The sequence below is a fragment of the Rattus norvegicus genome, chromosome 11, assembly GCF_021556685.1.
Source record: "Rattus norvegicus strain SHRSP/BbbUtx chromosome 11, alternate assembly SHRSP_T2T, whole genome shotgun sequence".
Taxonomy (NCBI): domain Eukaryota; kingdom Metazoa; phylum Chordata; class Mammalia; order Rodentia; family Muridae; genus Rattus; species Rattus norvegicus.
In genome coordinates, this window is record NC_141544.1 from 54,030,744 (window position 1) to 54,044,174 (window position 13,431).

General features: G+C 38.7%; 1 protein-coding gene and 1 pseudogene across 2 annotated transcripts in view; both read left to right on the forward strand.

The window, feature by feature from the left end:
- Epha6 (Eph receptor A6) overlaps positions 1 to 13,431 on the forward strand; it is a 962,116-nt gene that overhangs the window by 605,430 nt on the left and 343,255 nt on the right. The window contains 2 exon segments of the mRNA NM_001419529.1: positions 8,742 to 8,850; positions 12,108 to 12,178. Of these exon segments, the coding sequence (NP_001406458.1) occupies positions 8,742 to 8,850; positions 12,108 to 12,178 (180 nt within the window).
- On the forward strand, positions 5,675 to 7,741 carry Acat2-ps1 (acetyl-CoA acetyltransferase 2, pseudogene 1; annotated as a pseudogene). Its single transcript, XR_015633042.1, has one exon. The product of XR_015633042.1 is annotated as an acetyl-CoA acetyltransferase 2, pseudogene 1 (transcript).

A 13,431-nucleotide genomic window follows, 5' to 3' on the forward strand; every position in this document is an offset into this window, starting at 1 on the left:
AGGAATAACTACAGCAACAGTCCAGGCATTTCTCCTACTTCTAAGTGGCAAACTTTGTTCTTTCCAATACTTTACTGTAGCTCTCCTGGAAAACACAATAGGATAGTTACTTGTCTCTGGCAGACTGTGATAAATACAGGTAATTCAGCACTCTCACATTACAGATTTGAAACCAAGGGCAAACAAGGTCATCCATGATTCTGCTAGAACAAAAGGAAATCTGGGTCTAGTAGGTCCTCCAGTTACTGAAAGGGGTCATTTAAAATAGGCTTCAACCCAGGGATGCAGGGACGGTTTAATATACAAAAATCCATCAATGAATTCACTATATAAACAAACTCAAAGATAAGAACCACATGGTCATTTCATTAGATGCTGAGAAAGCATTTGACAAAATTCAACACCCCTTCATGATAAAAGTCCTGGAAAGATAAGGAAGTCAAGGCCCATATCTAAACATAGTGAAACCAATATACCGCAAATCAGTAGCTAACATCAAACTAAATGGACAGAAACTTGAAGCAATCCCACTAAAATCAGGGACTAGACAAGGCTGCCCACTCTCTCCCTACTTATTCAATATAGTACTCAAAGTCCTATCCAGAGCAATCAGACAGCAAAAGGAGGTCAAAGAGAAACAAATTGGAAGGGAAGAAATCAAATTATCACTATTTGCAGATGATATGATAGTCTACTTAAGTGACCCCAAAAGTTCCACCAGAGATCTACTTACCCTGATAAAGAACTTCAGCAAAGTGTATGGGTATAAAATTAACTCAAATAAATCAGTAGCCTTCCTCTACTCAAAGGATAAACAGGCTGAGAAAGAAATTAAGGAAATGATACCCTTCACAATAGTCCCAAATACTATAAAATATCTTGGTGTGACTTTAACCAAGCAAGTGAAAGATCTGTATGACAAGAACTTCAAGTCTCTGAAGAAACAAATTGAAGAAAATCTCAGAAGATGGAAAGATCTTCCATGCTCATGGATTGGCAGGATTAATATAGTAAAGATGGCCATTTTTCCAAAAGCAATCTACAGATTCAATGCAATCCCCATCAAAATTGCTATTCAATTCTTTATAGAAATAGAGAGAGCAATTTGCAAAATTCATTTGGAATAACAAAAAACCCAGGATAGCGAAACTATACTCAACAATAAAAGAACTTCTGGGGGAATCACCATCCCTGACTTCAAGCAGTATTACAGAGGAATAGTCATAAAAACTGTATGTTATTGGTACAGAGACAGGCAGATAGATCAGTGGAAAAGAACTGAAGACCCGGAAATGAACCCACACACAGTCACTTGATCTTTGACAAAGGAACTAAAACCACCCAATGAAAGAAAGATAGCATTTTCAGCAAATGGTGCTGGTTGAACTGGAGGTCTCCATGTAGAAGAATGCAAATGGATCCATTCTTATCACCATGTACAAAGTTTAAGTCCAAGTGGATCAAGGACCTCCACATCAAACCAGATACACTCAAATAGAAGAAAAAGTGGGGAAGAGTCTCGAACTCATGGGCACTGGAGAAAATTTCCTGAACAAAACACCAATGACTCATGCTCTAAGATCAAGAATCGACAAATGGGACCTCAAAAAACTGCAAAGCTTTTGTAAAGCAAAAGACACTGTCATTAGGACAAAACGACAACCAACAGATTGGGTAAAGATCTTTACCAATCCTACATCTGATAGAGGGCTAATATCCAAAATGTACAAAGAACTCAAGAAGTTGGACTCCAGAGAGTCAAATGACCCTATTAAAAACTGGGGTACAGAGCTAAACAAAACATTTTCAGCTGAAGACAATCAAATGGCCAAAAAGCACCTAAAGAAATGCTCAACATCCTTAGTCATCAGGGAAATGTAAATCAATACAACCCTAGATTCCACCTCACACCAGTCAGAACGGCTAAGATTAAAAAACTCAGGTGACAGCAGATGCTGTTGAGGATGTGGAGAAAGAGGAACACTCCTCCATTGTTGGTGGGATTGCAAACTGGTAAAACCACTCTGGAAATCAGTTTGTAGGTTCCTCAGAAAATTGGACATTTCATTACCTGAGGACCCAGCTATACCTCTCTTGGGCATACACCCAAAATACAACAAAGACACATGCTCCACTATGTTCATAGCAGCCTTATTTATAATAGCCAGAAGCTGAAAAGAATCCAGATGCCCTTCAGCAGAGGAATGGATTAAAATAATGTGGTACATCTACACAATAGAGTACTACTCAGCTATCAAAAACAATGACTTTATGAAATTCATAGGCAAATGGAATGAACTAGAAAATATCATCCTGTGTGAGGTTACTCAATCACAGAAAAACTCAAGTGGTATGCACTCATTGATAAGTGGATATTAGCCAAAAAGCTCGAATTACCGAGATGCAATCCACAGACCACAGGAAGCTCAAGAAGGATGACCAAAATGAGGATGCTCCCACTCCTTAAAAGGAGAAAAAATATCCATAGGAGGGGATATGGAAGCAAAGTTTAGAGCAGCAACTCAAGGAATGACCATTCAGAGCCTGAGACACATGTAGCCCATATATATACAGCCACCAAACTAGATAAGATGGATGAAGCAAAGAAGTGCAGGCTGACAGGAACCAGATGTAGATCTCTCCTGAGAGACACAGCCAGAACACAGCAAATACGTAGGCGAATGCCAGCAGCAAACCACTGAACTGAGAACGGATCCCCGTTGAAGGAATCAGAGAAAGGACTGAAAGAGCTTGAAGGGGCTTGAGACCCCATATGAACAACAATGCCAAGCAACCAGAGCTTCCAGGGACTAAGCCACTACCCAAAGACTATACATGGACTGACCCTGGGCTCCAACTGCACACGTAGCAGAGAATAGCCTTGTTGGGGCACCAGGGGAAAGGCAAGCCCTTGGCCCTGCCAAGGTTGGACCCCTAGTTCAGGGGAATAAGGGGGGGGCAATAAGGGTGATATATAGGAGGAATACCCGTGTGGAGGAGGGGAGGGAATGGGGGCTTATGGACAGGAAACCAGGAAGGGGAATAACGTTTGAAATGTAAGTAAAGAAATATATCTAATTAAAAAAATACTTCAGTATGAACATAGTGGAACATGTGTCCTTATTACATGTTGGAGCATCTTTTGGTTATATGCCCAGGAGTGGTATAGCTGGGTGCTCAGGTAGTAAGTACTATGTCTCATTTTCTGAGGAACCTCCAGATTGATTTCCAGAATGGTTGTAACAGCTTGCAATCCCACCAACAGTGGACAAGTGTTCCTCTTTCTCCATATTTTTGCCAGCATCTGCTATCCCATGAGTTTTTTGTTTTTGTTTTTGTTTTTTATCTTAGCCATTCTGACTGGTATGAGGTGGAATCTCAGGGTTGTTTTGACTTGCATTTCCCTGATGACTAAGGATGTTGAGCATTTCTTTAGGTTCTTCTCAGCCATTTGAGATTCCTCAGTTAAGACTTCTTTGTTTAGCTCTGTACCCCATTTTTAAATAGGATTATTTAATTCTCTGGAGTCTAACTTCTTGAGTTTTTTGTATATATTAGATATTTCTGAAAAATTAAAAAAATGAATAAAATACTTCAGTAGCTAGGACTTGGAGACAGATAAGTAAGTATTGTACTGACATCTTTGCTTTGTGCAGTGTCTTTGGGTTTGGACAAGTAATAGAATTGTTTAAGTGGGTGTGCCAATGGGATTAGCATAAGCCTGTAGACCATGAACCTACATTAAATAACATTTCAAAGCTCTCTGTGCATTTTCCTGGAAACACAGATATAGTACGGATAATTAAGTTTGTCATATTTCCCTACTCAGGTTAGCCCATTCTCTGTATTATTTTATACACAGTACAATAGTGGCATTCATTAAGTGTTAACTTCAACTATGTGGAGTACATGTATATGTCGTTCTCTATACAGAAATGCTTAATTTTGCTAGTATACATGCTTAGAAAGTAATTATGCAGGGCTATGCATTCTTCAAATTTATTTAATGTTATGTTAAAGAATTAAATGTTAAACCCCAACCCAGTTCATACACCTGTAATCATAAATATACAAAAAGAAACATATTGCTGATAAACTAAATTATTTAAATCAACATAAATTTCTATGACAAGATTTCTGACTCTCACAAGCCATGCAACCACGCAATCATATTCCCCATCTGAGCTTTCCATACAGTCTCAAGAAGTCACAAGAGACCTGACTACTATAAAAATATTTGTTATAGGCTGAAAACTCTTGAACTAGATTCTATCTTTCATGGGCAGAGGAGCTGCAAGTAAATAATGTCTTCTTTAAAAAAAATGTCACCTTCTTTATCTTCAAAACTGTAATGTTTTCTGAAACATCAATTTTTTTTTGGAAAATTCGTTGTTTAATAATTTTCAGTGAGAAGGATATGACATTTTGGAGCACACCATTAATTCCCATATCAGTACTATTTTGAAGATTGCAAACCTTGGGGAAGAACTAACAAAAAGCTAGAGTCCATTATTTACTGGAGAAGGTACAGCTGTTTAACTTGTCTCGGAACAGATTATGTGTCAAAGCTCAACACTGTGAAAACGGCCTGATGAAACAATGGCGACTAAAATCTAACTCCAATATTTAATAAATTTCTGGAACGGAAAACCAAACAAACGTGACTTGTTTTTTACTACAGTTAGAGAATCTCCTAAATATTGTGACTAAATGACTTCTTACTGGAGCCAACAGTTGGCACTCCCGAGCGGAGGAGGCTGCGTAAGCCTGATGACCTGGGTTTGGTCCTGGTACCCTAGGAACATTGGATGCTGTAACAGAGCATCCATCATTGTGCCCCTATAGGATGATGGGAGGTAGAGAAAAAAAAACTAATGGGCACTTGTGGACTGTGTATGCAAAGCTAGCCTGGAAAAAAGGTAGTGAACGATGAGAAACTTTGTCTCAAACAAGGTAGAAATCTAGAGCTACAGATCAATACTGACCTCTGACTTCATATGCACACAGCAGTACACACTGATATATACTCATACAACACACACACACACACACACACACACATAAACACACACACACACACAAACACACACACACACAAACACACACACACAAACACACACACACAAACACACACACATAAACACACACCCACACACACATAAACACACACACACACACACACACACACACACAAACACACACACACACACTGGAAATAAAATGTGGTGCTTTAGTTATGTTGAAGGGTATTAATGGGACCTTTTGGTTAATAGTTTAGACTACCGACGGCTGAATTAAAATTTGTACTTATAGCATAGGAAAGAAAACAGAACTAAAATCTAAAAGCCTGAATTGTAGTCATAAGTTACATGAGGAAACTTATTAACTAATTCACTAACACACATCAACTTTACATATTAAAGTACTCAGTCTGATATTTCTGTGTGTGCGTACATCATATTTAAGCAAGATCCCACCTTACCCAGTGTAGAAAATATTAATAGGGAAAATGGAATACAGTAATGAATTGAAATAGTCAGTATATTTTAGAGACATGTAGCTGCTGCAGTTTTTACTGCAAGAATTTCCTTGTCTATAATGCGCAAGGCCCCCAATTCAAAATGTAGCTTAAATACTTTTGACAGTGTCTTAATTTATTTCTTTCTTTGTGTATTAAGGCATTCTGATAAAAGCAACTTACGGAGAAAGGTTTATTCTGGCTTACGGCTCTAACATGTAGGAAGGGAACTCAGGGCTGGAAGCAACAATCCGAAGCTGGTGGCCATAGCACTCAGGGGGCGGGGCCAAACAAGTGAATGCCAGTCCTCAGCTCCCCTTTCCCATGCATTCATTCCTGGATCCCAGCTCGTGAAATGATTCCATGCATAATTAATGTGAATGTAATCAAAATAGCCCCCACATGTATGCTGAGATGCAAGTATCACTGAGGTGATTCTAGGTTCTGTCAAGTTAAAAACTACTGCTAAACATCTCATTCAGCAAGAAAAAAGTAGTGTTTTTACTATATATGATTTGGCCTTTTGACCAAAGAGAAAGAAAAAAGCACTTAAGTAGTCTTTTCTCCCAAACTTATTATCTATGACATGAATATGATATATATAATATACATATAGATCACATATATGCATATCATATGCATATACATATACATCATATATATGTATGTGTATATATATATACACACGTGTGTGTGTCTGCACATATACACATGAATTCTTGTCCACATACATATATCCTTGCTCTGCAAATATGGAAATTTATATCTTTAATATTTGGATTTATTGAAACATATTAAATATAAATTAAATTACTTTAACTGATTAATTTAAATCACAACACAGGATTTTCCTGTTGTAGAAACAGGTTCCAAATGAGTGTACAACACATATGTAACCTTAAAAGGAAGCATTAAGAATTCAAATACCGGTCACAGACAGTACAAGGCAGAGAGCTAGCAGACATAGGAGCGACAGGATGAATGCAGGCTTGGACCCCGTTGTCATCATCTCAGCGGCACAGACTGCCATAGTTTCCTTCAATAGTGCCCTGTCCACTCTGCCTGTCCACAACCTGGGGACAACTGTCATCAAAGAAGTCCTGCAGAGAGTCAAGGTGGCTCCAGAAGAGGTGTCCAAGGTCATATTTGGACACATTTTGACTGCACGTTGTGGGCAGACTCCTACTCGACAAGCCAGTGTGGGTGCAGGGATCCCCTACTCAGTGCCATCATGGAGCTGCCAGATGATCTGTGACTCCGCCCTAAAACCTGTGTGCCTTGCAGCTCAGTCCATAGCCATGGGTGACTCCACCATTGTGGTTGCTGGAGGCATGGAGAACATGAGCAAGACTCCTCTCTTGGCTCACCTGAGATCAGGAGGGTGAGGTGCCACTCGCTGACAGCATGGTCTTACTGATGCGTTTCACAACTGCCACATGGGTGTCACAGCTAAAAACGTAGCCAAAAAATGGCAAGTGATCAGAGAGGCCCAGGACAAGGTTGCAGTTGTGTCCCAGAATAGGGCAGAGCATGCGCAGAAAGCTGGCCACTTTGACAAGAAGATTGTGCCAGTGCTGGTGTCTTCTAGAAAAGGTCTTACTGAAGTGAAAATTGATGAGTTTCTTCGTCATGGGAAAGTAACCTTGAAGCCCTGGGCAAGCTGAAACCTTACTTTCTTACTGATGGGACTGGAACGGTCACCCCAGCGAACACATCAGGAATGAACGATGGTGCCTCTGCTGTGGTTCTTATGAAGAAGACAAAAGCTGAGAGTCGGATGCTGAAACCTTTAGCACAAGTAGTCTCCTGGTCACAAGCCGATGTGGAGCCTTCTGTTATGGGAGTAGGACCGATTCCAGCCCTAAAGCAAGCTGTTGCAAAGGCAGGCTGGTCTCTGGAGGATGTTGACATGTTTGAAATCAATGAAGCCTTTGCAGCGGTGTCTGCAGCAATAGCTAAAGAACTTGGGTTAAACCCCGAGAAGGTGAACATTGATGGAGGAGCCATTGCCTTGGGCCATCCTCTGGGAGCATCTGGCTTTAGGATTCTATTGACCTTGTTACACACCCTGGAGAGAGTGGGTGGGACATGTGGTGTTGCAGCCCTGTGCACTGGGGGTTGGATGGGAATCACAATGTGTATTCAGAGAGGATGAGCCACCCTTGGATGAGCCATCACCCTTGGACAGTTCTCATTAAAACACTAAACAGAACGTGAGACCAGAGGACCAGAGTGAGGACAGGAACCCAGGTGGACAGCTTGCTGTACTTTAATGTGAGACACCCAAGGCTAAGACATTGAGACATTGCACTTGACACTGTTATAAAAAAGGAAAACCCAGTCAGTCATCAAGGGCTCCAGAGTGAACGACACTTTCGCAATTTCCGTGTTTATTGTCTTTGCTTTCTGGGTATAGTTTTCTCTGATCATTGATTTGTCTGTTTGTTTGTTTGTTTGTTTGTTTGTTCGTTTGTTTGTTTTTGAGTCAGGGTCTCACCATGTAGCCGGAATAATGTTTTGTAGATGAGGTTGGCTTTGAACTCCCAGAGATCCACCTTTCTGTGCCTCCTGAGTACTTGAATTAAAGGCATTCGCCATGATGCAGGGCCCCCAAAATGATCCATCCAAGGAATGGGGATGTGGCTTCTGTTTTGAACGTCAGGCTCTTCTATTTAACTTTGGTTGGCTCAAACACCCCTGCTAGCTTGTTGTCTTGTGGTTTCCCACTGATCAAATCAAGAACAACCCTGTAATGGCAATTGGATTCAGTGACCTCTTCTAAGCTGAGGTGGTGGGGTATCCTAGCTATTTTAGTCAGAAGACTGGCAGTCCCGACAAGTGTGCCTCTGCGTTGTTGAGAAGAGAGCAGCAATCACCTTTCGCGCATTTATTTCTCTGCTTGACTAGACGGGATGTTACTTGCTTCAAACATCTTCCTTGACTTTCCCAAAACGGTAAACTGGAGCTGGAAATGAAAGCCAAATAAACTCTTTTCTCCCTTAAAGAAAAAAAAAAGAATTCAAATACTTCAGTTATAGCTTTAAAAGAAAGTTTTGTGTGGTGGATAATGACCTCAGTTCTGCAAACATTATATAAATCATACCTCACCTGGGTTGTTTAGATACCTATTAAAATAAATGTCAAATATACTGTGCTTTAAAAATAATGACCATCATCATATTAAGATATTGACCACCAAGTGTCCCCTGTGTCTCCGTTTCAGCTTCTGACATGGCAGCGGAACAAGGGCAGATCCTGGTCATAGCCACGGCAGCCGTCGGGGGATTCACTCTCCTAGTTATCCTCACTTTGTTCTTCCTCATCACTGGGAGGTAAATAAGTAATCCCGGGTTAGCCCCCAAATGGCGGATAACCACTCTTTATGTGTATTCGCACGTGTGTTTGTGTGACTGAATGCCTAACATGAAAACACCATGGGGAACTCCACAGGGATGCAGGGGGAGGAGCAGCCACCAGCGTTCAGCATCAATTCACGAATTAAAGAGCAATAAACAGTCAAAGCCTGCAGTCAAGCCTGAAAGCCAAATAGTGAAGAGTAACTTACTCCTGACTTTTTTCTTTACTGTGTTCTGATGACTCCTTTAACAATTTTTCTTGGAAAAATATTTTTTTAATTAAACAGTAAAACTTACATAAAACTCTTTATGAATTTGTTATGAAAGTAAGATGCTTTGTCAATTAAATATGAAAATTCTCTACATTATAATTATTTTTATATATGTAATATTTTTCTACTTGAGAGTAATATGCTAATTTTTTAGTTATTATAAGCTGAAAAAAGTGAAAGATTTAGATTTAAATCCTGACTTTTGGCAAAAGGGATTCGCTTATCTTAGACTGAGTTTTCTACCTTTATGGTTTTGGTGTGACAGTGTACTGAAAACCATATTTTAATCTTTAAGTGTACTGGATGACGGCCAAGATGCAAGTCCTTAAACGTCACAAATGAAACTGAAGATAGTATATTGGAGTTATTTTTTAAGTAACATGTTTTGAAGTAATATTAAGCATTTATTAATCAGAAATCAATCATACTTTCAGATTATTCTTCTAAAGAAAAATTCGTTTTCATTCCTGTGCTGGTTAGATTTATGTCACCTTACCACAGAGTCATTGGAAAGAGGAAATCCCAGTTGAGAAAATCTCCCCACCAGATTGATTGACCATATCAGATTGATATGGTGATGGCCACCCTGGGCAAGTGATTCTGGAAGGTACAAGAAATTAGGCTTAAACCACAAGGAGCAAGGCAGTAAGCAGCATTCCTCTCTGCCTTCTGCTTCAGTTCCTGCCTCCAGCTTCTTCTGATTTCCCTCAGTGATCGTAAATTGACAATTGTAAGCTAAAATAAAGCCTTTTCTCCCCAAGTTGATTTGGTAGTGATGCTTTCTCACAAAAACAGAAAACCAAGGGCATTTGTAAATATCAGTAAGGGCATAAAGAACACCTCAGACTTGTGTTATTATCTGTAACATGTGCATGATACAAGATTCCATTTTCACGATTTAAAAACTGTACAAATAATGCACTTAAAACAAGAAATAGATACCCAGGGTGACTCCACATAACTACGGCAGATAAAGAAGTGACAGCCACAGGTACTAGATCTAGGTGTGTCATTCAGATCCTGATGACAGAAAAAGATAAGAAAATAAAACCAACCAAACAAAAAACACAACAAAAAAACCTTGATTCCTATTCTACAAAAACCAAATAACATACATTATAAAGTCTTTCTGATTTGTTTATATACCAAATTAGTAGAAAATGGAATATTTTAAATCAACTTCATGATAAATGGATTTCTTGTTTATTGATTATTGTTGAATACAAACATGTCACTCCTCTTAAGTTAAATCATCTAATTTTGTATGTACCCTAAACATCTACAAAGAAATTTTCAAAAGGGAAATTAAGAATCTTTCTAAATCAAAGTAATCATCATATTAAATTGTCACAATCTAGGTAATCTGGCATGCTTTATGTATTTGTGTTAGTTTCTCTATTCTTTCAGTTGTGTGCAGTTTTATGATGAATAAATTATTGTTGTTAATATATCCATACCCCAAGTTCACAAGTTGCTCAAAGAATTTATTTTATAGCAGGTAAAGGATATGTCCAAGAGAAGTTTATTATATTTAGTGTTCTCTTGATAATGTTTTCCAAGCAGGTAGCAATACTGCTAAGTTAATAGCAGTATTTTTATAATTCAATCACATTGTCATTTTTACTTTACATGCAACCAAATAGTTTTGTCTTCATTTTACCACACACATCTATTTAACTCCTTGGAAACTTTCTTCTTTCACTTGTCCCCAATCTAACATGGATCATTAGTGTCTTAGAAGCCTTCTCCTTGCAAGAGAGTATACAATGATATTCCAAGAACTTTTACCTTTTACCATAAAAAGTATTGCCTTGAATTATAAATGTCACAGACTTAAAGTGATGCAATCTTTATGAGCAAAATTTAACCTGACAAACTTGAGAATAGATTACAAATGTTACCTATAATCAGAATTCCTGAATTTGAGTATTAATACCACTTAAACAGAGAAGTTAATGACAAGGAAAACTTAGCAGTAAATCGTTTTCTGCTTTGAATCTCTATGTTTGCCATTTCTCTAACATCAGAAACTGTCTAAACACGGCATACTGAAGTGCTTCTTATGAACTTTAGTAGAGGGGCATTCAGTGGAAGTTAATTCCGTGGAAAATGTAAAGCAAGTCTGAATGAATATTTAAACTACCATCAAAATACAGGTATAATTGACACTGAAAAACTGCACTGTGTAATACAGACATATTCTGTTTAACCAATTGAAATATCAATTTGATGAGCAGTCAGATCTCATGGATGTTGCTGAAGTTACTCGAGTTGAAAGAGTCATGAGAGCCCAACCATGCAGGGCAAGAACAGAATATCCCTCTCAAATTTTTAGCTTTTAAGAAAGAAGCCACCATGCAAACTATCACTGAAAAATAGAAGCTAACTTTCTATATCTTTAAGATTCTAACTCAAAATATTTTTGATGTTTGATTCTCTTTATAATAAAAAATTATGCTTATTAGAAGTCACATAAAAAGAAAAAGAATATTTATAGCTGATCATAAAATATTTTATGGGAATTCTATCTTTTGAATCAGTCTATTTGATAGTGCTATCTGATGCTAATTTTATGTATATCAAAAATAGGAAGCATTTTCACATTAAAAACATCTTTTTAAGCTGGTCTTTATGAAGAGAGACAAGAACTTTTTCCATAGATGATATATATTCTAATTTTTTTGAATTTTTTTAATTTTAGTTTTAAATCATGTGTATGTAGAAAGGTATGTGTGTGTGAGCGAATATTTCTATGGAGACTGGAAGAGTGTGTTAGATCTCCTGAACCTGGAGGTAGGCAGTTGTGAGCCCTCTGACATAGGTGCTGGGAATCGATTTCAAGACCGCTGGAAGAGTAGCAAGGAGTGCTTTTAACCCATTGAGTCATTTCCCCAGACCCCTAATTGTTTTGTATGCTTGAATTACATAATGCTTAAATAAGCTTGTTCCCCTTTTTGGAAGGTGTCAATGGTACATCAAGGCCAAAATGAAGTCAGAAGAGAAGAGAAGAACACACTTACAGAACAGCCACCGTGAGTAGTGCTTTGTTCCTTGCTCTGTGTCCTCCCGATGCCTCCAGAGCTTCACTCAAGTTTGTGATCCAGGGCGCTGAGAAAGCAAACAAAAAATTCATTTCCAACCTTTTGGCATGAAGGGCTTCATCTAGCTCCAGGTTCAGGGTGGAAACTGCACCTGATTCTCATTAAAGGCATTACCTTTTCTTCAGCGACGGCAGGGCAACCAAACAAATTATGTTTACTAAAAATACATAGTGACTAATTGTGTCGAGTTGCTCACCATCGCAAGGGCTCTGGAACACAAGTCAGTTTTGTTTAGTGAAGCATTCCATATAGACACGTTGAGTAACCCTTATTCCTTTTTTGGAGAGACTGTCACTTAATCATACAACAAAGCAATTTACAATTCATTAGCACTATAAAGGTATATCAGCTCTTTAACTCTTAGAATATGTATGAAGCCCTGTGCTGACTACAAGGTTATATTCATTTGAAGATCTCTCTCTCTCTCAGCAAGCTATAATTACCACTATAGTTGGTTGGGTAATTGCCCTTCTCGTCTCCCAAATACCCACCTCCACCTTCACCTTCAAATTACAGACTCCTTCATCAAGACAGTTTTTCTATGGAGACATACTGGAGTAACAAGAAAGGGACGTTCTTTAATTAACCAAAGTATACAGATAATAAACAGAGCAACTTGTTCAGCTGTTTAGACCTCCCTTTGCATTTAAATCAACCAAAACCAAAACCAAAATGCGGGAGGGGAGGTTTTAAGTAATATATTATAAATTTCTGAGGTGACTTGGGAGAAAATTCTAAGGCACTTTTCATTTTTCGAAGTGGTCTCAGAGTCACCTGCCTGAGAGACCTGGCCTGAGACGACCTCAAAACATTGTAAACAGATTGCAAAAACCTGGCTGCGGACGCGTGGGCAGATGACTAATGCCAGGCCACCTTAAGATTCACTGCGGGGCTTTTTTACTAGGGTGCAGAGAGAACCAGTGCTTCTGAGGTATTTATTACCTGCTTTCCCAGCAGCAGATTAGCATAAACTAAAGCAGATGGGCTCAGCAGCCCTGTTGAAAATAACCGGAAGCCACTGAGGAAGGGAAGCAAAAGAAAGGAGTGTTAAGAAAGCAGCGATGAATTAAATTCGAAACCCGATATGATATTCACAACTGGGACTAATATGGTCCTGGTTTTCCTGACACGACATGTATTGCATTTTCATGGAAGAAATGTTGTTATCTAATTAGTGTAGAGAA